We start from the raw sequence: 26,515 nt of genomic DNA, 5'->3' as shown, positions 1-26,515 counted from the left end.
ACAGCACCTCACTGCCCCCAAAATGACCCAGACAGCACCTGACTGTCCCTAAAAAAAACACCAGGCAGCACCTCACTGTCCCTAGAACACCATATAGCATCTCCCTGCCCCTACAAACAACCAAACAACCAAAGTCACTACCCCTACAAAGACCAGACAGCACCTCACTGTCCTTGACAGCACCTAACTACCTTTTAAATAACCAGGCAGCCCCTCACTATCACTTTAAATACCCTAGCTGTTGTTGTTATTCAGCTGGTTAATACGGAGTGTTGGTTCTTCCATGTCGGGGTTCATTTAGCGGGTTTTGTAGCTGAGTGTGCTCAGGTTCTGGGGAGAGCTTGTGGTTGAGTTAGTTGTCGGTTTTCCAATTACGATCTGGGTTAGATCTTCGGGTGTAGTGGTTTGGGCTCAGGGGGAGTGAGAAAGAAAAAAAAAAAAAACACACCTTACTCAGGCATATATGGTGTGCGGGGCCCTGTTACCAGACCAGGTTCACTCCCCTACCAGGTGCTGGGACGAGGAAGAGGGATTGTACTTCTCTTCCTATTTGGTAGGGGTCCCAAACACCGATTCTCGGGCTTCTCCAGACCCCTCTACCAGAACTTCTCTCTCACACAGGGTTTTCCCTTTCTGTTGCAGTTCCGCAGTGATGGGTCCCAGACCCTGGTTACCAGACTTCTCATCAAGTAAGGAGTGTCTCTGTTAGTCCATTCTGTTTCCTGCATTCTTTCAGTCTCACAGAATCTCTCTCTCTTCAGCGGCTCTGCAGCGATGGGTCCCAGACACTGGTTAGCAGGCTTCTTGCCAGGTAAGGAGCTTCCCTGTTGCTCCGTTCTGTTTCCTGCATTCTTTCTCTCCCGTAGGCTCTTCTGGTTTAAGAGCTGGCCTCCAGCTCCCTCTGTCGTCACCTCTGCACCCCATTTGGCATTCTCTTCTCTGCCCCATGCTGGACGGCTTCCAGTCTCTCGGATCCTTCAGGGAGGTTTTACCCTTTCTGGTAGTCCTTCCTTCCTTTTTATCATTAGGTTTGTCTTACTTGGTGCTTGTTGTATAGACCGCTCATGTTGGCTCTGCGGTCCATTCGGTAGGGCTCCAAAGCTCTTCCTCGTCTCAGTGGTATTAAACACTAGTTCATTCAACCCCTGCCTATTCTTCCTTGTCTCAGTGGGATGGCAGGGATAGAGAGAGTGGGGTTGAAACAAAGGTGTGGGTGTTGTATGTATACCACGTTTCCCCCCGAATAGTCATCATTAGTCCCGTAGGAGGTTTCCTTCCCCATAAGATCCTCCCACTGAGTACCACCAACAGGGGGACTACTGGGTAGTGGCCCTACCACCCTGGCCTCATGGGAAAGGTCTCCTCCTAGTGAAACAGTGAAGACATCCTGGGATTCGTCACACTCCTCTAATTCTATATGATGGTCTGCCACTTTTGCTTCAGGGAAAAATGCATAAAATTGATAAGGAAATATAAAGAACGTTGTCTTTTCCCACAGGGTTTAAAGTAACCTTTTTTCTACCGGTATCCCCTCAGTCTCTTCTGCCAAAGGCATTCTTCTCAGTGGCTATCTTTCATGCTTTCACTCTACTGTCATTTTAACAATATTTGTTGGTAATCAGATACAGTAAAATATGAGGACTTCCTACAACAGGGTTTCAGCAACCTGTGACCCTTCAGGTGATTTTGTCTACAACTCCCATGATTCCTCACCCTTGACTAAGCTGGCTGGGGCTGATGTGAGTTATAGTCTAAAGGTTGCAGTACCCTTTCATATGAATGCCAAACCACCCCTCACTATGTTTAAAACTGGAAAGCACTGCACCTTTTCTACAGTGTACTACTCCTTTCTAGATCACTCACTTCAGTGTCAGCTGCCTTAGAGATATTTACGGTTATACACCTGGAGAAGCCTCAAGCAGATTGTACCGATATGGAGAATTTCCGTAGTTTACTTCAGATTTTGTAATATTCCTTTTCACTTGAAGCTCCTGGAAAGATTTGTGAGCCAACAGTTACAATTTTGTACAACAGTTACAATGTCATAATGAGATGAATATAACTCTGGAGCATGGACATGCAGGCTTCTATCCTCTACATAGCAGAAACCCTGAAGTACTTTTTACCTTAGAGAACAAGAATATTGAGAAGAACTCTGGCACTACTAAGCCCTGATGCGTTTAAATTTAGCAGTAGCCTTTGACACCATCAGTCACTCTATCCTTCTGCCCTGTTTCCATGTTATCAGCTTGGAAAGACTGGTCTTATGATGGATTTAGTAGCTTTTGACTGAATTTAAAGAGAACTTTTCTATTCCACCTATATAACAAAGTCTCTGAAAGCCAGATGCATAGAGATCCCGGATTTAGCCCCCTCAGCCATCACGTTTCACAGATATGCTGATTACACATGTAACGAAGATAATAAGATTGCTTGATGTCATGGAATACACCTATGCCAAAAACATGCAAATCCTCTTACGATTGGCCAAAGCAGGCAGGGATTTAAAGGCATCTTCATTAGCTGCCTTTTAAACATCAACACATTTATTTAAATTCTTGCTAGACCGCCAAATCGCCCGCAGGCCTCGCGGCGCACAATGGATGTGGTTAGCCATATCCAAATGAATCCTACCACAATTGAGATTCTGGTGGTATGTGAGGCCCTCTTCTATTGGTTGCCATACACCGGGCCTATGGAACTGGGAGATTGTCTACAGCCTCCAGGCGTGAAGTTGGTATTCCTATGATATTAGTAATTCAAAAAAGTACTATCGCTAACCGTTTTATTGATATCTCAAATATGATTGTTGAAGCTTTATTAATAATGATTCTGTGGGGAAAGGAGGACAGGCCCCCACAGGGCTCTAGTGATTATTTTCTATTAACCCCCATAAGGGGGTGCTGGCCAGCTCGGAATGTGGGCTGTATTGCATGGTACAAGCCCTTATTTCCGAGCAGCCTGGGTGCTGCTAGCCAGCGCCCCTTCCCACTCCTCCTTCCCTCCCCCTCCGCTTAGCACCCTTGTAGTTTTCTACACAGGTGCAAGGAGTGTGTCATTTAAAAAAAAAAAACTTACCTCACTGCGCGGCCTGGCGCTGCAACATACTTTCCCAAGTCTGTTTCATTGTTGATGACATCACAGTTATCTACATTGAAAACGGACTTGGGGAAACAACCACGCAACACTTGCCCGCACAGTTAGGTGATATAAAAAAAAATGAAAGGTACATGATTAGCACCCGCAATGGGCAGATGATAAGCACAATGTGCACAGGGGAGCGGCTGAGTGAAACCAAGGTCAGTTTTATATACACCTTCAAGATCTCTGGCCTATCTTTTCTTAATAGAAATAAATCGTAGAACATATATTGTTGGTTTATTACTGCTATTTCGGTCTGTAGAGCGAGACATAGCCCTCTGCACTTCAGACTTTGGGAGAACAGGACTCTCAGAACTACCAGGTGAAATCTGCTGTTTCCACATTCCAGAGTCCCTCTTGTTCTCCCCACTTCTGCGTGGTTTGCCAGCCTCGTGACTTCTGTCTGCTTCTACTGCTACAGCCTGCACTCCAGTACACGTTCGAGCTCATTCTACTCCTTCCTTCTTGAGGGGTCCTTTTATGCCTTCTAGGTTCCGTAATGGGCTTCAGGTGTGGGCTATTAGCCTTGATTGCCTGACTACTGCAATGGCTACGAGGCTTAATTGCCTGACTGCTACATCTGTATGCCTCTAGAACCCTCTTCCTCATCTCAGTACCGCAAGGATTCTGTGACTTGTAATTTCTTTCAACAAAGTTAGGTTTTTCCACTTCTGCATTACTTGCAAGGGTATATTTAATTCCCTTAAAGATTTTCATAGATGGGCTATGAGAATTAGCTATTACGGAGGAAGATGGTTTTGTGAAGACAACCTTTCCATACTCCTTTACATTGCACCCTTGGGATTGAGGAAGGTCCTTGGTTTGAGATACCAAAAATGATATTTTTTTCAGTATAGTTTGCCCTGATTTTATAAACTCAGTGTCCTCAACCCTAGATCTAATATGATATGAGGTTTAGAGACATTAAAATGACAATAAGCCATTACTCTTTAGGCGCATTGGGAAGAACCTTCCTGTCAGAGGTAAAAGATAGTGTCTCATCCAATGGAATGTCCTCACCACCCTGGGCCCTGTCTCCTCCCAGGTGATCCTCCCGCAGTACACCACCCCCAAGTTTGGAATCAGGAAGCGTTTGCCTTCTCCTGGCCACCTGGGTGGAGGCCCTAGGCAGGGTTTCAGTGAGAGATTTGTACGATTCTTCCCACTTCCCACTGCTGATTTTCACCCCTAACTATAGGCATCCTCAACTATGGTTCACCCCATTCATACGCTCTCTTCTCACAGACAAATGCGCTAATGGAAGCGTACCCACTCACATGTGGAGCAGAAACTCTACCTCTCTGCCCAGAAATCTCACAAGTACTCTCTGATGGGGCAAAGACAGATTTCTAATGCACCCTCATTGGTTCTCACTCCATCCATCCTAGCCAGCTAAAGGGCACCCTAAACCCACTCCTCCTAAACCTATGACTATCAACTCCACTCTCACAGCTATTGACCTTGCTGAATACTTTTCTGCAAACATTTCCAAAATTAGAGACTCTCTCCTGACCTTCCTTACACATCTTCCTCGTGCATTCTACACTCTGCTTACTCTACCATCATCCTCTGCCTCTATCTCCCACTTTAGTCAGACTAATACTGAAGAAGTTCTATCTTCACTGATGAAGGCCAACCCCTTTTGTGCCCCATCAGACCCCTTGTCCTGCAGCTATTCAGGCCTATTGCCCCATTAGTGGCCTCTCACTTTGCTGAACGCTTCAACCTGTCCTTAGACTCTGCTTGCTGTCCCTCTATTTTCAAAATGGCCACGGTCATCCATCTTCTAAAAAAGCAACGGGCTGACCCCAATCTTCTGGCTAACTTTGGTCCTGTGTCTCTCCTTCTACACATCTCCAAAGTGTTACAAAGGGTTCTGTTTACCGTCTTACCAATTTTTGGACATTCACAACCTTCTAGACCTCCTACAAGCAGGTTTCCGCTCCTGTCACTCTGCCGAAGCTGCTCTCCTGCATGTCTCCAACTTCATCCCCTCTGCTAAGCACTCCAACCTATGCCCAACCTAATTCTCCCTGACCTGTTTGCTGCCTTTGACACTGTCGATCTCTCTGATATCCTAATACTCCTTTTTTCCTGGGATCTGCGATCAAGTCCTGGCCTGGATTGAATCCTACTGGGCACCTCACCAATTATCTGTCTCCAGGAGCAACAGCACCTCTCAACTCACTCCTCTAACTGTTAGTGATCCTCAAGGCTCTGTCTTGACTCCTCTCCTTTCTTTCACTTTACACCTCTGATCTTGGGGCACTAATCTCCTCCTTTGTATACTCGATACCCAAATGTTCTCCTCTTTTCTTGAACTCTCCTCTGATCGCTCTATCAAAAATTATTTCAATATCTCTCTGCCATTAAATATTGGATTGATTTGCACTCTGTGATGTTAAACTCAACCAAAACAGATGTGCTGTTCTTTCCTGCCAAATACTCTCTCTCATCTCTTCCCCTGCCTATCCAGTTTCCATCTGACACTCTCCCCTACTCTTCTTCTGCTAGAAACCTCAGTGTCATCTATGACCATTCTCTACTTTAATTTTCAAAACTCACCTCACCGCCTAGATATTAGGAAATCAGGCACCTCCTTCCTTTCAATACTGCCAAGCTTTTCTTAACCACTCTTTTTTTTCTCTAAACTGGACTACTGTGCCAGCATCCTCTTTGGTCTCCCCAACTATGCTTTCTGTCCTCTTGACAAGATCATTAACTTCACTACCAGGACTCTCTTTGAATTCCCTCACTTCACACCTACTTCCCTGTACCATCACCAGGCTGGATGGCAGACGATGTAAAACAGGGACAGATTTAAATGTTTTCTTCTGGTTAGCAAATCAACTCATGCAAAGGCACAACTGTATTTATCATCATCTATTTAGCTCTACAAGCCTTCTCATCATCTCTGCTCTGCCTTCTTGACTATCCTTGTAGCACCTTTCCCTCCTTATGTTTCCTCTCACTTCTGCTCTTTCTCCCTTCTTGCTCTACTTGCACCGAATTCTCTTCCCCCGGACATCTGAGAAACAGTCCACAACCATTTGTTAAAAAACAAACTAAAAGCCTACCTCCTGAACACCGAGTTACACTCTTAATCTACTTCATCTGCCTTCTAGCTAACATTTCCCCCCCTCTACCCTGCCTAACTTTCTACTGCCTCCACTCTAGCACTTCATCCATCGTGGCCATATCCCTAACACAGCTGGCCATACGACCCACTGGCACTTAAAAATGTATAATGTTGGTTGTCCTTAATCTATGATGTCCACCCATGTATTGTCCCCGATGACTGTTCCACTTACTGCACAACACACAGGTCAGAATGTTACTCAAACTCACCCCGTTGTAAGACGCTCACTGCTTCCCATACAAATCTAATTTCTTATTTTGGGTGTATTCATTTGTGATCAAAAGGGCATTGTTCCTCCCTGAATATATAAATAAGTAAAATAAAGTAAATAAATGCATAGACTTCCTCTCAAGTAGCCCTGTGCTTGTTATCCGACTGCAAATAATTGGGTTCCCTGCTGTCCTGTCTAAGACCTGATCCAGGTCACTAGTTTCAAGCCAGAATATAACAGAAAAAGACACTTGTAGGTCAAGTCATTGTTGTTCTGGATCTGGGTCCTAATGAAGTACTCTTGACGCTCAGTACCCTACCTGGTGCTCATGCTACAGCCCCTTGCTACCCTTTTCCCAGCTATACATTCAGCCACACGTGTACGGACATCAGCTTGCACCCCACCCTGTGCAGCTCCACCGGTTCCAGTGACATCACTCCACTGCCACGCTCAATCGCCATACAGTTATATCCACCCAAGCCTATATATACCAAGGCAGAAAGGTGCCGACATGCAGTTCTACATCGTTCCTCCCTCTCTTTGTATGACGATTAGCCGACCGATTCATTCATAAGCCCTTATCCATATCCCTGGCTCCTAGCAGGCACAGATCATGGCACCATCACGAGCCGTGACACGTCTTGGATATTCAGAGCTCAAGCGTCGTCCGCTCCCTAGACAACACAGCGCAACCAATCAGGAAGCCCGCCGTGCAATGAGCCCCGCGGCTCCATATGTTGCACCAATCTACGCACAGCCTCCTCCAGCGGTCGCCACAACTACCTGCTGGCGTCGATTAGTGGACCAATACACACATATGTCCTTATCCATATCCCTTGGTTCCGAGCAGGCACAGATCACGGCGCCATCACGAGCCGTGACACGTCTTGGGCATTCATAGCTCAAGCGTCGTCCGCTCCCTAGACAACACATCGTAACCAATCAGGAAGCACGCCGCGCAACGAGCCCCGCAGCTCCATACATTGCACCAATCTACGCACAGCCTCCTCCAGTGGTCGCCATAACTACCTGCTGGCGTACATTACAGGAGGACTAACGCGCTGTGCTCACTAAGGCAGCAGCAGGAGACACAGACACAGCCATCACGAAAGGAGCGCAGGAGCCCCTCCAACAAGGTGAGAACCGGCATAGCATAGAGAGGTTCTCTCTCCCTGCGCACCAGAAAAGGGATAAGGGGAGGGGGGCAACAGCAGCACCAGCACCACTTCCCCCTGCTCTTTGGCTCACCCGGGACAGCCCAACGTAAATCAGTGGTCCTTCCCTCACCGGGGTGTAGGTACCCTTTCGCATCTGGTACACGTGGGCCGGGTATAACATGGGCTAAATCCACCTGCCCATATTTCTATACCACTTGCCTCATCAGCATTCTATATCACCCCAATTGTAATTAACCACAGTGGGTCATGATATTTTCACCCAATATAACATTACATATTTTCCCCACAGACAGGCGCCCCCTACCGGTCAGAGGCAAGCGTTACAGTGAAGTGGTCCTCCACTCTCTCTCTCCTCCCAGACTCCACAGCAGCCACCACAAGATGGCACCTCGGCCTCCACGGAAAAATATGTCGACACACAGAAACCACGACTAAGGTAACCAGGCAACATCAAGCCTTAAGACCTCATCACTGCCTGATATATATACCAGGTCCCTGACAGGAGTTCACCCATGCTCTCCTCTCTTCTCCCCCTCTCCCTTTCTGTCCTTCTCTCCATATACCCAGAGGTACTCACCAACACACAAGGAAGCCCTCTACACCCTGCACAAGCAGCCGTCTGCCTCCTGTCCTCCGCGAGTGCCCAACCCAACCCGGATCTCCTAGGAAACTTGGGATCTTGCTACCGACTACGCTCCAAGCACAGCCGGTAACTTGAGCTTTTCTAAAATCACTGAATAGAAGCTGCACTCACAAAAACCTGAGGAACTCTCACACTTCTTTTAATGTCTCATCCTGACACAGGGTCTACCTACTAGAGGCCCTGAAGAAAGTGCCTTGTATTCTTTAAGTACATAGAAGCCCCGAAACGTGTACACACTAGTCAGCGCACAGAAGATGATTATGGACAGAATACCTACAAATCCTTCATTCAATAGTGTGTTAAACAAATGTCCTTTGAACACGTTGGCTACATTCTGAGATATCCCTATAGTCCAAAGACCCAGACCTCAAAAGTCAACCTGAACATTTGAGTTGAGAGACTACAAGAAATAGTGACGGCAACACTATTATATGTAAAAGTCTTTTATCCCAATAATAACCCTGCTGAAATGACTAACCCTACAGGAAACTGTTCCTCAGAATTCATGTGGCATCCCAGACCTTTTTATAACCGTTTTGCTTGATTGTATGCCACTCGAAATATGCTTTAGCAACCACTTTAAGCTGCATTTATGTTCCTTTTTTCTTTGTCCACGTAAGTTTGGCACTGAGAACTTAAAGTGAAACATGGTTATACTTTATTTTATTCTTTTTCCACACTGTATATATGTGTCACTGTAAACTTTTCGCTACTGCATTATACACTTGTACTTTATAAATTGTTTTTGCAACACACTAATGTTGTACATGGTCATTTGTCTCCAGTCTGGCACATATAGGGCCCAAATCAATAGAGGCGTGGTCCAAACTGTAGAAGCGGACATAGACCTTGACCAACACAAAGAACCGTGACGAGTTCCTCAGTAGCCCACTTGTCTAACATTAAGCGACGATTAAAACAAGGACAATGCAGGAACAAGTTTGTGCCCCCATTAATGTAAGGAGGGCCTTCTTCAAATCTTTACAATTGGAAGGGGGACAACCTTTTTCTTTGTTGTCACCAGCCTCTCAGGATAGCATGGACTGTATAGGCCAGCACCACTGGAATGTCATATAGCAGCATTGCACCAAACAACAGTGCCTTCCGGACCATTGATATAGTGGTTGTAAAAAGCCAAGAACATCCACATCAGTTTGGTGGCTTGTTCTATTGCGCCTGTCTTTTTGCCAGCTCTCTTAGTCAATAGGGACTGGGCATACCAATCATCATTCCCTTTCTCTGACAGAAAATGCTTGGTCGGACAAGGTTCAGCGGTACTTGAAGCCGACGCACCCTGATCCTCAACCAGTTCAGACTAGAACAATGAAGGCAACCATTATACAGGTGGCTCAGAGATTGGAGCTCTCTGAAGGATCATGTCTTCTTTGGCAGCAGCAGGACTGTCTCGAGGCTAGCTGTGGCAATGGGGTGTCCTTGAGGTCCACTGGGAGCTTGATATTGAGGTTGCCTAATGGTGCAGCAGCACCAACGGTTGCATGATCAACAAACCAAAGGGCAATAGAACATGGTTTTGGTGGCCACCACAGAAACCTCAATGACGTTGGTACTGTGTCCTACGGCATGCTCTCATCAGCAAAGGAGCAGGTCTGCGATTCCCTGTGAACATGAGTTTCAAGTAAAACATCTTCCTGCAGGAGCAATACTGGGTACAGCCTGAAAATGTGTGTGCTGCAAATCCTTCCCATGGACACCGAGAAACATGGGAACAAAATGAATCCCTTGCAGTCTGTGCACAGCTTGAATGAAATCTGGTATGGAGTATATATCAATAGCTACAAATAAAATCACCAATGCTCATCAAGGTTTTATCAAAAAGTCAAAGTTTTTGGAAGCTTTGTCGCTGCACCTCCCTTGGGAAAGGTATGAGGAAAGACCAACGGAACCCAGTTAGTATAGCTGGTTACTGCTTGCGGAGTAAGACTCGGTCAGTAACACTATTAATTTACAGTTAAGAAAGCAATGTGTACTCGCCGATCTCTGAACGTAATAAGGGTAAAAGTGCCAATCATCACACTTCTAAGCCAATCTTCTGCATCTCCCTTGATCTGTGCAACTAGCAGCTCCAGCTCCAAGTCATGAGTGTTGGGGGCGATGTGGCTGGGTTCAGAGCAGCCCTTGCAGTTGTAGGAGGCATGGTCAGCCATTTCTGCCCTAGTCTATCCTCTCCCAGAGTGGGGCCAGGCGGGGATAGACATGTTAATGCGTGGACAACATGATTTCCTTCCGAGACACGTATGCGGGAACCCATTGGCTATGTCCTTTCACTAGGATTTTCTCCACAGTTTCAACATACAGAATGCTTAGGGTGACCAGACGTCCCGGTTTTCCTGGGACAGCCTGGGGAAACACCTGTGTCATGGGGTCCCGGGAGGTTTTTCATTTTAGAAACCCCGTCTGGGGTTTGCATGGTTGTGTGGCATAGGTAATAAAAATTGTACTTTTTTCACAACACTTTCAGAATTTTGAAGCTGGAAGATTGTTTCAAACCCCCAACATTTCAGGTACAAGTCACAACACTTACTGTCTGTGCCACAGAGACTGGCTTGGAAATGGATGAACAGCAAGCCATGTCATGTCAATTAGAGCAAACGACTGATATGAATTAACATGCCAAGATTCACAGACAAAACTGCACAAATTAAATCATATACAGTTTATAGAAAGGAGAAGTGCTGGAAATATGATTGGGTGGTGGTTGTGGGGGCGTGTTGGGGGAGGGGCGGTAATTGGTGTGCTGGGATGGGGTAGTCCCTCTTTTATGTTGTTGGTTGTCCCAGTTTTCCGTTTTGGAAATCTGGTCACCCTAAGAATTCTGCCCAATGAAATGTCACACCCCGTACCTCCTACACTAAAGTATAGTGGAATTTACCATCTGAATGCACTGTAATGGAGTACCATCTAATAGCATAAAGTAATAAAAAATGGTCTTTGGTTATTTTAATTTTTTGGCACTAAACACTGTGGACAAAATGTCATCACAGTGGAGCCTCCATTGTGCAAACCCAGTTTCAAAGTTTCCAATTTCTACCTATGGGGTACCAACAGGAATCAGATTACAAGATTAATGCCCTCCTGAGTTTGTCTACTCCCCATCCCTTTTCCAGCATAGATATGTGCCTTTAAGTGCTTTGTGGTTTCTAGTAAGTGCTAATATGCCACAACCTATCCTTTAAGGTTGAACAGAGGCTCATTTATTGATAAGGTGACTTACACTTGCCCATGTTAGGAACATCTTTCCACATTTGAGCACATAGAAGATTGTTACTCTCAACTATATCACAGAAAGCCTTATCCACAGGTCTTTGTAATAACAATAGGTTTGTTGTGGGGACTCATTTCTTCTTAAATACACTTTTTCTTAGAACTTTACTCTTGGCTTAGGTAACTGGAAGAGACCAATACACACATGTCACACATAAGGAAGGGACACTGGTATCCTGAAGGATGCTTTGAATCTCGTTGGGAGATTTATCCTCAAGTGAACATAAGGAACTTCTTAGGAGAAGCTATGGTGAGTTAAATTATAATCAGATACAATGGGGACAATTGAATCACTGTGGGTGATCTATCACAGGCTGGCCTTAGGAACACACATGTCTCTCCTTCCTATGTTCTCATCCCGTCTTACTCCATTTTCGTCTGAAGGTAGCATGCATCCCTAATTGGGGTGCCTGGCATATAATGGTCCATAAAATCACTAGTCAGTCATGTCATTTGTCATTTGCCTACTAAGGGCGCCAAACGCCTTCTAGATAACAATTCACTTCTAGTATTACTAATCTGTCTAGGTTATTCGTCTGCAATGTTAAAGCATATCTTTAGTTATATTAGATATATATCTTCTTGTAATTTCTTCATCATCATTCTGCTGATCCATAATTAAACCTTTAATCATGTAGTCAATAAGAACATAATCGCCTGTTGGCAAGTGCTTTGAATAAGGAGACAGAGCAGGACCTATTCATGTATTTAACCTGAAGGTTTAGACAGCTTATCAGAAAGAAAACACGGGTGAAAGGTTCATAGAGTATGCGATCCAGAAACCAGTTCCAGAGTCTCAGCACAAAACATAAAGGGCAGGCCCGTACCTCTCAAACTTGCACGAGAGAACAGCTAGAGAGGAAAGATGAGCAGATCTCACGTGTCTATCAGTTTTATGCAATCTGTCGCGGGGTGAAATGAAAGGTCTGACACTGCAGGTAAGGGAAGTGAACTTCTTTATTAAGTTCCAGTGACACAGTATATACAGCAGGTAAGTCCAAGGGCAAGTAAGTAAGAAGGTACACAGGAGACATCCACCGGCCTCCTCTCTCACAGGCTGCTTAACTCCAACTGACATTCATGGAACTCACACCACAATATTCCAAAGGCATAGCAATCCACCAGACAGTCTCTCAAGCAAGCATCAATGAAGGACCAAAGGAGGGAACACAAGACACAACACATCTCCCTACTCAACAGAAACCAAGAAAAGGTACGTAGAGAAGTGCGAGGGAAAATGCACGGGGTAATGCGACCAAGTATGACACCAAGAGCACTCTGGCCACCTCCACTTCAAATCCCAAAACTCCAATCTAAATCCTACTCACTCCATTCCAAAGAACAAGGAGACACGCTCCCACCTATCTCGTCCCTTCAAACAGCCATACAAAACACTCACAGTCTGTTGCTGGCCTAACAACAGACACTCAAACCAAGGCACGGGCAGAAAAAACCCTTGAGTGCGGTGTCCAACACCCCACGTTTAATGGCACGGGTGGCAAAACACCCCCCATAAAAATGTGTGCCATTTTCCAAACAACAATACTTGTGGCATAGATGGCAGAACACCCCAGGAAACGTGTGCTGGGTTCCTAACCCCAATACTTGTGGCATGGGTGGCAGCACACTCCTATAATGTGTCCCGAGTTCCAAACCCCCTACATTTTTACAAGACAAAAACTTCCACCATTCTCCCAATGCACATCACCCTCAACCACACACAAGGTGATAAATTAGATACCAAATACTGAAACTCTATTTGGTGAAAAAGTCAGCATTGGCTTTTCCTTAACAAATTTCCATATAGAAATGCACACCACATCAGAGAATTACTGACGATATTGGGAAGGGGAATGCATTTGCAGACAGAATAGCCAAACAAACTGCCACAGATCTGCAATCAGGAATGTACGTATCGGGTCCTGCCAGGTGGGTCGCTGAGAGTAGGATGATGTAAGAGGGCATTAACTGCATAAAAGAGATTCAGGCCAAGCCCACAGCTGAATAGATCAAAGAGAGGGGATTGAGACCAGCCCGTGTAGATGAGGAGGGTTGTTGGGTTGACCATGACAACAAAGGTGGATGTTACCTAATGCCTATGTAAAAGCCAAAGGGGCCATGGCCCATGGCCCAGCCCACACAAGCGCAAAAGACATTTGCAAATACCTAGACCCGGTATGGAGGAACTCCAACATACCCAAAATAGCTGACCGACTGGTCAAACGCTGCATGATCTGTTTAAAGCATAACATTGGGAAAGGAATTCCAGTACCTAAGGGCAGCTTTGGTCCCCCTTCCATGCCCTTTGAAGTAATAAACTTTGATTTCATTAAGATGGAAAGATGTCAGAATTTTAAATACATTCTAGTGGTAGTTTGTGCATTTAGCAAATGTGTCAAATCTTTCCCTCAGAAAGATAACACTGCAATGTCAATCACAAAAGCGATGCTAAAAAAGAACTTTCCCCGGATAATGTGGTCAGATAATAGTCCACATTTTATAGCATCAGTCACACAACACGTGTGTGAGGGATTACAGATAAGAAAGAAATTGCATTCAGCAAACCATCCCCAGTCTTTGGGGGTTAGTGGAGAGACACAACAGCACCCTGAAAACTAAGCCGGCCAAGATTTGTGCACAGCCCTACCCTTAGCTTTAATGCCAATGAGAATGACAGACCAAGAAAAAAAGGTCTGTCCCCATATGAGATTGTGATGGGGAGACCTGCTAGTGTGTGGAATGTACCTAGGCCAACATTTTCTGAGATTGAGTATCCATTTTGGTAGACCATTGCAACCAGTTGACTCAAAACTTGCGTTTGATTCACCAAGAGGTGCTAAAAGCTTTGCCTGATCAATACATGGGTCCTGGCCACACCATGCAGCCTGGTGACTATGTTCTGGTAAAAGACTTCCATGGAAATCCAGCCTTGAACCTCGCTGGAAAGGACCTCTCCGGGTACTATTGGCCACCCAGACTGCTGTGTGTGTCAACGGCAATAAACATTGGATTCAAGCAGCACATCTGAAAACAGTGCCTTTGCATTTGCTATATGACAGATGGGTAAAGGAGAGGGTAGCTGACTCGGAACACAAATACGTTCCTCAGCACGTACCTTTCAGTGACAGAGAATATACTGACACAAATAATTTTAAGCAGCCAGACATTTCACCTTTACCAACCACCGACACATTGTCTGGGGATCACTCTGTGCCTGGGGTCTCCAGATACAATCTTTGACCACGGAAATAGCTAGGGAAGGATTTTTTGCGAGTAGGACAGTGTGGTACTCTCTCCATGCTCACCCTGTATCATCGGTCCCGTGCAGCACTATCCTTTCATCTTTTACTATAACTGTCTCCAACTCAAGTGCAAACACCTGTCCTCCTTCCTCGTCTAATGTGATTTCTGGTCTGAACAATTTGTTGGCAATTCAGCAATTCGTCAGTAAATGAAAAACAAATCTGTAGCCCAGAGAAACCTTGAGCATTCATGGCAATGCCTGACATTGGGTATGTCACATTCCTAATACAGGATCTAGTTGCCCCCGTATCTACAAGAAAAGAGAATGTTTTATCACCTATGGTTACCCCTCCATGTGGTTCATGGTTTGGGTCGGGTGTAACAGATATGATTGAACACATCAAGTCAGTCTGTGGACTGTCCTAATGTGGTATAGAGTCATCTCTGTCCCGTGAAAGGATTCCCTCCCACTACGGTCACTCCCCTTAGTCTCTGTGTGGGAGTCTGTGTTGAGGTGTCTGCGTGTTTCACAGCTACAGAGCTACGCTGCACTGTATGTCTGTGTGTGATCCTGGGCATAGTAGTCGGTTTCCTACGCAATTTGTGTTGGTGGGAATGTCGCTTCACCACCCTACAGCATTCCCTCTCTCGTTCTAGACACTGGGGATATGTGGCCTATCTTCCTGCATGTCCAGCACTATGGTGGACCTCCCATAATTCTGGGCTGTCCCTATTAAACCTGTCTCCCCGTTGTTGCGCTGAGTGCCCTGCTCCTCTCCCCCTGAGCACGCCTCTTTTCTCCACAGTCAATAGTTAGTGTCCCCACTGCCTGGAAGGCTTTCCCTAGCCATTGGCCGTTGATATTTCTTTATTTTATTTTTATTTATTTTTATTCTTTTTGAGTGTTCTGGGTTATCACTCCCTCTCTGCTTGTTAACATCACCTCTTCTTTTGTATATTTGGACAGTTTATTCTGAACTAACTTTGCTTCTTCCTGCTTTCTTTCCCACATTCTCCTGCATTAGTCGACAGTAATGCACTATAGTCAACTGAATTTCTGATCATGGCTTCACCTCCATCCCCACACATTTTTTCAGTTGCTTCTGTACCTGTTCTGGTAATCCCTAGCTGAGTATGTGGTAGAATAAACCCACCGTTTGTCCCACGGTTCACGTGTCTCAAGACGCCAACATTCTTGTATCTCCTGTATATATTGAAGTGGGTCTTTATTCTCACATATTTTGCTTGCCATGTTCGAAGCCCGCCATATTGAAGTTATTGAATGGTGCTCCATCGTGCACTGTGCTCTGCACTGTCACTTCGGGATACCCTGACCATTTCCAAACATAGTCAGCTACCTCCCCAAGGATTTCTCAAAGCAAGCTCTTCATGTCCCCCACTGCCAATATCTTCCCTGCTGTCAGTCTTTCCAGTTTATGAATCAATTTCCCCACTCCTGCAGTTAACAAGGGTAGCTTACACCTCAAATTATCCCTGTCCATTTCTTGTCACGGTATATATTGTGCTCATCTGCCACGCTTTTATAGCAACAGAAACTGTGTCAGCCCCTCACCTCTGCCATAGCTCCCCTAAGCCTTTGGTAATGGTGAATGCTCCCATCATGCTAGTTCTCCATTGTCCGGGTATGGCACCTAACCTTTGTGCATATGGGGTAACCTTGTCTGCGCTATGCAATCTACATTTGGGGCGCTCAAGGTGCACCTCAAGTTCCAGCCTTCCCCTTTCTGGGTCTTCCCCTTTGTACCACAGTGTCTCCTTCTCTGGGCTCCCTCCCTCAGAGGAGTGGTATGACCCCCTCTCTTCGTCATCATCACTTTCCCCATGGTCTTTGTCTGACCCCATTGTCCCTAAACTATTGGAGCTGTCTTGGCCCCCATTCTCCTCAAAGCTGAGCCTTCTCAACAAGTTTTTCCCACTGCTCCATTCACTGAGTCGATTCCCACCTCGGTTGGGATCCCCATATGCTTTAGTTTGCTTTAGGGCCAGAAGCGTTATCCCACCTGCTCCTGTACACTATACCCAATCCTCCTCCGTATTCCCTCTTCCTCATTGTCATTTAAACATTTGCATTCTGCCATGGTGACCTCTACCTCCTTGGGGTCTCTCTCTCTACTCTTCTCTCTCTCTCTCGCTCCTGTCTTCTGTCTCTCTCCTCTTCCTCTCTATGTTGATGTTCTTTAACAAATCTTTCAATTGTTGTTTCCTTTTTTCCTTCTTAATTGTGTCTGCCTTTCCTTCACTGCTTCCGCCTTTCTCATCTCCTTCTCGATTTCTTTGCCTTCTCCTCTTTTCTCTTTCCTCTCTATCCTTCTCTGCTACTTTTCGCTGCCTCCTATCTCAACTGTTCCTGTTCTTTCCTCTCTTCCATTTATCTTCTGCTCACTTCCTCCATTTTCTCTGCCCATTCCCTGTCCTCTCAGTCTTTCTCTTTCTTTCTTAGCTTCCTCCTCAGTGTCTCTGAGCTCCATTACACACCTTCTGTCCAGTTTAAGAAATATCTGTCCACCCACTCGTTCATTGAAACTGTCACCTCTTCATCCCACTGTGACCCTTAGTCACCTCATTGCCCCAGTCAACATAGCTTGCAAATCGCTGCACTCCTTGCGTTCATCAATCATAGTCTCTATTTTCTTATTCACCAGCTAAGCGCCACTTAGTGTGCCTTCACTACTGTACGCATGCAGTGCATAAACAGGGTTACTATATCCTGTTGCTGCTTTTAACTCCTTTAAGGGGTAAAATCCCTGGCCCCCAGTTAGAGGGTCTGTAGGTTGAGGAGGAGGAGCAGGAGCCGTGGGCGCTTTGCCCCCCGTCATGCTGACTAAGCACCCACTCTTTCTTGGGTGACTCTTCTTCCTTATCCTCAAACATATTCCATACCTCCAATATTGCAAATCTGCTGCTTAAAATCTTTCACTTATATGCAGCATGTAAACATGTAGTCATGTGTTGCAACACAGATTTGAAAGAGAGCCTTCACTGGGCCATGGCTTTGTCATTTTTCCCTCAGTATTGCAAGTTCATTTCATGCTATACTTGCAGATTCTGTCCTGAAACCACGGAATGGACTTGCAGAAGTGCTTGATGGGTGTGTCCCCCATGGTGGCACGTCACTCTCGGACTGCCGATACTTACTTGACGTTAAATTGGGTTTTTATACACTTCAACAATGCCAAATTCGATATCACAATTATTGTCAACAAATAATCAACTTCTTCAAAACACAGCATTCAGTTTGTTCTATCAGCCTCTCTGGCTCACCATTTACCAGCAAGGGCATGTTCCACTCACCGCCCCCATTCTACTCTCTGCCCTCAAAGGCCAAGCCACCATTCTTCTACATGCTCCTAGACCCCAACCCAAATGGTACAACACTCCTCTCAGTTTCTAGAGTTTCAACACCACCTCACCCAGTTATAAACCACCATGTTTTCAATGTTTTCCATTTCTTTGTCAACAGTTCCTTGCCCCACTGTGGGCCTTCACATTCGCGTCAATACATTGTGTCCTATTAACAAACGTTTTGTGATGTAAACAGCACTTATGCAAAAACAATACTTTGAATGTACTCTCAAACCCTACAATACACCAAGACACAATGACCCAAATACCTCACAGCTGTCATCCTGCCTTTTAAATCACATGGGATACCCACTCTTGCAAATGTGTTGACCTCCTTCTACACCGGAGCATAGGAATACGTCTATAAAGATTCATTAAGGTACTGCCTTCCGCGACCTAAGCTAGCACGTAGACACAGAGATCCATCTCGCCATCCATAAACTAAGCTGACTGCCTAGAAACAGGTAGGCATACATAATTTATCCATAACCTAGCTAACACCTGGAAACAGCTACACTCTCATAAGTAACAAACAACAAATCACAAGACAACAATTCCCCTCCCCAATATTTGCCAAGTGGCCAGACTCCTATTTACACTCTGTGGATCCGCTGAAGCCCTCTTACACGGTCACTCCTACAATCTGCCACTCTGCCTTCTGGTCTGTTTGGTGTCCCACAGGGAGCAGGCAGGAATTTCACCATGGGGGCTTCTGATGACCTTTCAGTTTCCACGTGTAGTTTTTAATCCACTCCTCCCGGGCACGCGATTGGCAAGAACTGCGGGGTTTTTAGCAACCTCTGTTACCACCTTTGTTACCACCTGAATTAAGGTGAGGGATTTTTTAATCTCGCCAAAGCAAGAGGAATTGGGCCGAGGAAATCCCCCAACCTCAAATACTGAAGAGTCCAGCAATGTGACAAAAACTTTACTGATGTGAAACCTTCTCTCCTTCTGTGTCTTTGGCATGAACATGATTGCTGGCTGCACTGACAGTCTGGTCTGTGCGTCTCTGTGAAATCAGCATGTCAGCCCTGTCTCTGTATTCTCAAGTCTTTTTAGCATCTTTCATTCACCTCAATGTAACTGTGGCTTCCAACTTGATTTACATGGCCGCCCATGTTAGTTTGGTTTAGCATCAGCAAGCAGTTCAGATGTATTTTTATGCAACTTGTGGTTAGTGCATAGCAAAGGTGTGTCTGTCCTCTATCTAAGTGGGTCATAAGCATGTTGCATCTGCAAGCAATTTAATCTAAATGCCTGCATAGCTTCATGCAGGGATGCATACGTGCTTCATGTCTAATGCATCTATGTCATAGTGTCAGTCGAGACATCATCAACTTCTGCATGCAATTTCTCAGACCAGCGATACATCGATGAGGGAACCTGAAACGATGTACACCTTTCATTTCTCTGCCACTTGGGTAAGAGTGGGACAGGTGCAACAAGGATCACATTTAGGTCTTCCCCTTCAGAAAGAAGCATAATTTGAGAAAAACCAGAGGAAGAAGCATACCCCCTGATGTCTTGGAACCATGTAAAGCCATTGTGAAGAGGTCTGTGGCCCACATGTGAGAAACCAGTTTAAAGGGCTCTGGGCCACACATTCACCCTGATGCTTGTGAACATACTAACACAGGCCAAAAGAAGGGAGTCATTCTCTTGGCATTGGAAAAGCTGATAGAAAACCAGAGCAAGGGAGTCATTCCCCGTGGTTTGTGTGAACACTGGAATAAAGGCCAAGATACGTTTTACAGATGGAACACTGCTTTATTTGTGAACATTGTGAAAGACCTGAGAGAGACCAGGAGACGGGAGTCTCTCTCTTGGTATCAAAGTTTTGAATTGGGACTTTGCTTTGAGCTGAGACTTTTCCATCTGGAACTTTGTGGGCTGCATTTGGCAAGGGCTGTTAGCTAGGGAAGGGAGTCGTTCTTCAGGGAATTGCCTTCCAAACTGCTGGCATGCTAGTCTGCTACACAGAGAAAGGGAGCCATTCTTCTGCATTGTGAAGACTCACTTGCTTTTTAGTTCACTTAAAGATGTAAGGGAAGGAAGTAGGTTTTGACACAGGATGGTGGACTTAGTTTCAGACATTCTGAGACATACCTATTATTAAGTTGAGCCAGGGAAACCGCTCTTAGTAATAGGGACAGCTAGGATTGCTCCTTTATTTTGTTAAGATAAAGGTTTCTGCCAATCACCATATCAATGGAAAACCCAGGTACGTAGATTTGCTCCTCCAAAGTATTTCATGGGAATCTTGAAATTTCAAACTCTCTCCAAGAAAGTAAAACTATAATATAGAGTCTCTTTAAAAAAGTTCCAAGGAGTGTTGTTGTCTTGGTGCTGAGTGGTCATCCAGAAGATGAAGCCGATTTTTGTTTCTGGGTTGCAGGTTTTACAGGGTTACCAAACACATGTTGATCGAGCATATTGTTCCTGGCCTCCATGGACAACAGGTCTTTGCTCAGGAGAGGATCTGAAAAAATCCTCAAGGAGATGGCAGTAATGGCCCCTCATCTGCTTGGGTTCTGGTGGTTGAGGCTTCACATGATGTCTCCGGAGGTGCCTGTCAGAGTTCACCTATCTGCACTAACACTGTGGTCACCCAGACATCCTGTGGCGTGCACCCTCATAGAACACTTTCCCTAATCCTCTGTGACATGGCAGCTACTTGTACCTCCTATGACCAGTTCTAAATGATGCCCTGGACTTGGCTGGCTAACATAAACACCCTTATTCTTTCCTTGAAGGGGAAGTATTGCACCCCCTCTAGCTCTTATCTCCATGCACCAGTTGGTATGGGCCTTATATATTCCTTCCTCCTCCCTCCCTCTTTCTCTGGAGATGGGCAAATTGCCTCTACCCTCCTCACAACTCTCCCTAACCTGAGGGAAAAGCCCTTTTTTCTGGTGGTTGGGGGGTGGAGGAGGGGGATAATGCTATACAATATCCCTGTCAGTCTCACTCCAACTCCTTTTCCTTCGCTGATAGTGTGCCTCCTCTCTGTCCATTTCTTCCCCTTGCCGGTAACTCGGTTCCACTCCAATCTCTCCTCCCCTCTGAAACAACTCTCCTCTCTTTGATGGAAACCTTATGCTCCAAGTTCTTCCAAACTCTCCCTACTAACAGCAGCTCTCTCCTCTCAGTACTCATCCAATCATCACTCTTCACCGAACTCCTTTCTCCAACTCTTACTTGAACACCCCACACTGCCAGACTGAACTGGCTGTATTACATAACTTGGTTACTGCGACACTGATGTGTGACTTACTAGAATTGAGGGCACCGTAGTCTGATGGATGTGCTTGCCTGTCATTGATTCATAGGCTGTGGGCTATTTAGTTTGAGTTGCAAATAGTCTGAAGTTTCAAGAATGCCTCTGCTTTTTTGAATCTCGGAAGGGCTGATCCTCTGAAAGTCCTTGCGTTGATGCATGTGTGTGAGTCCGATTCACTCTGCTCTGCTAGTGTCGATGCTGCAGAAAGAAAACCTTTTTCGTTAAACAGGGGAGACTGTTTGCTGTTTTCTATTTTAATTCACCTTCATTGCAGGGTGCGTTTAAGATTATAATCCCAACCACGCTGATTGTTTATTGTTTTGCTTGCACTCTCTGTGGGAACGTGAATCGTCTTATTCATTGAATCTCCTGGGGCCCGAGCAAGCTCTGTGAGAAATTGTATTTCTGTGCTTGCTGGGATTGTTTCTTTCACAGAAGAGGCTTTCCTTCTTTTAGGGAGTTCTGGGTCTGGTTAATGGGTTTGGATGGCTCTTTTGGGGCCATTACCTGAAGGGAATGCTTTCCTGTAGCAGTATTTTTCCGTCCCTCTTCCATATTTTGGATAATTGTACAGTAAGAAACAGTGAGGGGACTGAGAGGGTCACTCGACTTCCCCCTTTTGTATTGCTGCATATCAGGAAGGGTATGTTTTGTGAGTATAAGTCCTAGTCTCTGTTTCCTTTAGGTCCCAGCCCTACTGTGTGGCCAGTGGGAGGTTGTGTGTTCCTGGGAACGTTCCGTTACGATTCCTGCCCATTTTTAGTGGTGAGGACAGGTTGATACTCCTATGACCTTAGTGCAGTGATGGAAGTGGTTTGATTTAGGCATGCCCCTTATATCTCTTCCAGGTCCAGCATCCGCTCACTTGGGGTGGCCCCTGACCCCTTCAACCAGCCCACCTTTTATGAGCAAGGTAAGGAAGCAGACTTAAAACACAAGCGACAGCAGACACCTCCAGACTCTGTTTCGGTATGTCATTCCCACAGAGATGGATTACTCATTCAGTCTTACTTTTGTATCTGGTGCTTGGGCAGGACAAAGACTGATATGTAGTGGACATTTCTCTTCTGTGAAAGGATGGTGAGCTAAAGATTCTGGTTGAGAGAAACTCCCAGAACCCCCCTTGTTTTCGCTGGTTGTGTAGTCTCAGATAATTTGGCCACACTGCTGCTGTGAAGACACTGGAGACGCTAACATGCTTCAGCAGTGAAACTAGCAAAGGGCGCACATTGCAGAAATAATTACCCATGTGCCTGGTGTCCTTTATGATATTCCATTAACCTGTAGTGATCCACAGTTACTTATGCTCACATAACTTCATGGGAGGCGGTGTGTCTGCACCCTGTGGACTGTGCTAAGCTCTGTGAAGGTTCAGCTTTGCCTACCAGGTGGAGAACCTGCTGGATTTTCCCTCATGGCCGTTGCTGCTGCTTTCTAGCCATACGGTTGGCCAGCCAAGGAAGCACGGATACGTCTATTGCTTTTGTCATCACATTGCTCAGCGACTGTGTATCATCAATGTTTGGGGTGGGTTCACCTTACCACAGAAATGTTTCTAGGCAAGATGACTCCAACATCTTATTTTTCAAAAGTGCTTGCTCCCAAGGCGCATGAACAGAGAAAGTTTGTTGTCAATCCATGGAGGTCATAGTGCAGCATAGATGTCTGGTCCTCCCAGATGCTCAAGTGCAGACCGGGCCACCGTGCTCAGCAATCCGTTCCAAAACAACTGTGTATAAAATGACTTACTGCGGTAGTCCTTCACGCACAGTGGGCTAGCAGCGCTAGCCACAGATAGCTGCGTGCGGACGACGAGCCCCACCGCTTCTTCATGCATTGTGTAATGGAGCTAGGCTAGAAAACAGATCACTCCACAACTGAACGAATGAACATAGTCCACAGGAGTTTAAGTGCCTAAAAGCATGAGTACATACACATTTAAAAATAAGTGGCATATAGTAGAGTGCAGTCATTTTGCACATACGTCAGTGCTTGCACTGCTCCCCGGCAACAGCAGCAGGCTGCCAGACGTGAGCGAGAAGGTCAAAGCCCAAATGGTGATTCAACCATTTCATCGCCAAGCGTCGGCATGTTGCCATGCCAACGCCTTACGCTGCTCCTGAATGCCCCATTACAGCTTTTTTTTTTTACAAAAGCAATGTTTTGGCAATATTTCTGTGGTTACACCACCAAGATGCGCCAAAACCAAAAAGCTTTATAGGAGGTGGCATTCGAATCAAGCTCGGTGTACCCGAGATATGGATGCCACTGTGCCAACCACTTCACAAGCACCGCCCTATGCATGAGGCACAAACGGCACTTCCCATGTGCAAGGTTTTGTCTGAGCCGAGCACATCCATGGCATATACAGTGCCATGCGCTCGGCTAAGCCAAATCCTTGCACATAGGAAGTGTGGTTTCTGCCTAGCGCAAAATCTTGGATAGGTGCCGTTAGTTTTTTCTGTAGGACTATCAGTGATGGTAAAAAATAAATAAATAAAACAACCAGCGGTCACACTCCGAGACAACACGTCTCATCACAAAGTCAAGAGTTTGAAGCTATCAGATATTTTAAATTTCGATGATGTGTAGCATAGACATAATTTCAGATTACGTGGCAATGCTTTTGTCATATAATTAAACATTTATAGTCGGAAATTAGACTAATACCTTTTGCATCTTTGTACAAACTTATTCCATGAGGGTGGAAGGAATCCAGATCAAATCCACCACTGATTCGAAGGGTCACGGGCTTTGGGTCTTCTTCATTTAGATCCATAAGCAGCATTTCACCAAGTTTAACAGGTGAGACCAACCCTGGATACTTCAAGCCCTTAAAATGGAAAGACATGACTTTAGCTGTGAGCTTTACAAAGAATATCTGATATTAGAATAGACTGCAATTAATTAATCCATTGAGCAAAGTATATATTGTGTATATAAACGAAATTCATGATTTATTTTCTCTCACACACACACACACACTCTCTCTCTCTCTCTCTCTCTCTCTCTCAATAGAGTGTTGGGGTGGTTTGCTTTCAGAATTATGGAATGTGTGGGCAATTCTAATCATAAGTGGTTAAATCATAGATCCCCATGAATTTCACCAAGTATACCACGGCTATGCCAGGAGAAAAGTGGTCATTATGACACCATTTATGCAATGTAGACAAATGAAAAAATGCACTCCCTGTCATACGGAATGGCAGGACAGAAGAGTCCGTAATAATTTGCGTATGTTACCTCCACCCTTACAGTCCAGCCATGGCATTTTAATGCTGAAAGCAGGTTGTGACTATGTGGTCAGCATTGGAAGGTCTGGTATGCCACATCACCTCTGGATGTGTACAATGTCACCCAGGGGGTGAAAAGGGGCACTAGAATGTGTGCATCTAAGGTTCCTTTTGTGAATTGGACCTTAATATTTACCCTCAAAGCATCCCTTCCGTTTGGGAATTTGTTTTTAAGTGGAGGTTAAATTAGTTTAGATTTTCCATTTGAAAACTGGAATTGCAAGAGCAGATTAAACCATGAAATGAAAACAGTACGTGCTTACGGGCATTGACTTGGAAGCCGAGGCACATGTATGTAAACCTGCTCAGGTCGCAACCAACTTGCTGACCCTGTATAAAATATGATGCCAGCCTTTCCTAATCGAAGCCGGTTTTGTGGCAGAACCTCTGGTGGTAATTTGTATTGGAGGACAGATAGATTGGTTGTCCGTTTTCCATGTCCTTTGGTGGGCTGACTGGGAGGAACCCTCTACCCCGTTGGACTCCAAAGCACAGACAGGCAAGATGGCCGCAAGGGCGCAAACGCAGTTAATTCAGGAGTGTGTTTCAGACAGTGGCGGGGACGGCCCCCACTTGGAGGACAGTATGGATCTGCTCTCTACAAACAATGTATACTGCATGTCATTGAGCAGGACTATTTACTGGATTAGTGCGAGAGGACTGTGCTTTGATACAGTGTGGCAGTGGTGGGGGAAGGGAATACAGTTAGCTGGACACCCTCCCTGGATATTATGTGTTGGCAGACACAACGATTCCAATGCGTATGACACACCTTCTGGTGAACGTCCCTGGACAAAGCGGAATATGGAATACATTGGTGAGCCTTCCACTGTTGTTGGTTACATAAAAGCAGGCCATGCTTGTTCGGCGGTAAGGCAGGGGCACCTAATGCGTTGTGCCCCCTGCTTGTGGCCGTGCAAGATCCTCAAATTCAGTAATACACCCCTTGTAGAATGGGCATGGCCTTTCTGGACACGTTATAATTGCCAACACAACAGTGTGCTCCGCGACATGTGTGAGGGCGGTTTGTTAGCTCAGTGGTCTTGTAAACTGCAGCGATATCGGTATAGATTAATCCTGGTTGGAAATATGGGGTCTCAGCACAAACAGACTTGAGCTTGTCACTGGAGGCAAAAGTGGAGGCGGTAAGGGTGGATGTTTCGCTCTTGCATCAAGACCTTCACAATCTCTTGGAAAAAGCGAATGAGCATGGATGAAGTATTCTTGTTAATACAATGTCAACTAAATCACTCAAAGTTCATATGAAAGAGCTGCAGGAGCGCACAAGTATAATGGAAGATGCATAATGTAGAGCCAAACAACATATGTATCATTGGCCTGCCACGAGTGCACGAAGGAAACAACCTGGCGCAATATGTAGAAACATACCCGAGCAATCTATCACAAGGATTTGTTGTGGAGAGAGCACACTGAGCCTTGTATAGGAAGCCCCCACCAGGTATTATCGCCAGGATGAATTACAGAGATAAAGAAATTATACTATGACATACATGAGAAGGGGGAGGATTCTGTGGTAGTTTTGGTGGTCTTCCTGGATTAAACGTGACAAGTGCAAGTTCAAAACTGGTCATTTGAGAAAGTGAAAGCATTGTTAAGGAGATGGCAGCTACAGTACATGCCCTTATTCCAGGCCAAGCTTAAAGTACTTCATGGTGGCAAAACCTGAATCCGTGTTTTGGTTGCAGCAGCAGGGAGAGGTCACACAGTTGGAGATGGAC

The 26,515-nt window shown here is 45.5% G+C and overlaps 1 protein-coding gene across 1 annotated transcript in view; it reads right to left on the bottom strand.

The window, feature by feature from the left end:
• LOC138570024 (serum paraoxonase/arylesterase 2-like) overlaps positions 1–26,515 on the bottom strand; it is a 771,286-nt gene that overhangs the window by 356,770 nt on the left and 388,001 nt on the right. Inside the window, exon 4 of the mRNA XM_069648557.1 lies at positions 24,154–24,316. Coding sequence (XP_069504658.1) covers positions 24,154–24,316 — 163 coding nt within the window. The remainder of the gene's footprint in view (positions 1–24,153; positions 24,317–26,515) is intronic.

This window comes from Ambystoma mexicanum, chromosome 2q (genome assembly GCF_040938575.1).
Source record: "Ambystoma mexicanum isolate Mex_15411 chromosome 2q, UKY_AmexF1_1, whole genome shotgun sequence".
NCBI classification, from domain to species: domain Eukaryota; kingdom Metazoa; phylum Chordata; class Amphibia; order Caudata; family Ambystomatidae; genus Ambystoma; species Ambystoma mexicanum.
Note: the sequence above shows the minus strand (reverse complement) of the source record. Positions and strands in the feature narration are given on the sequence as shown.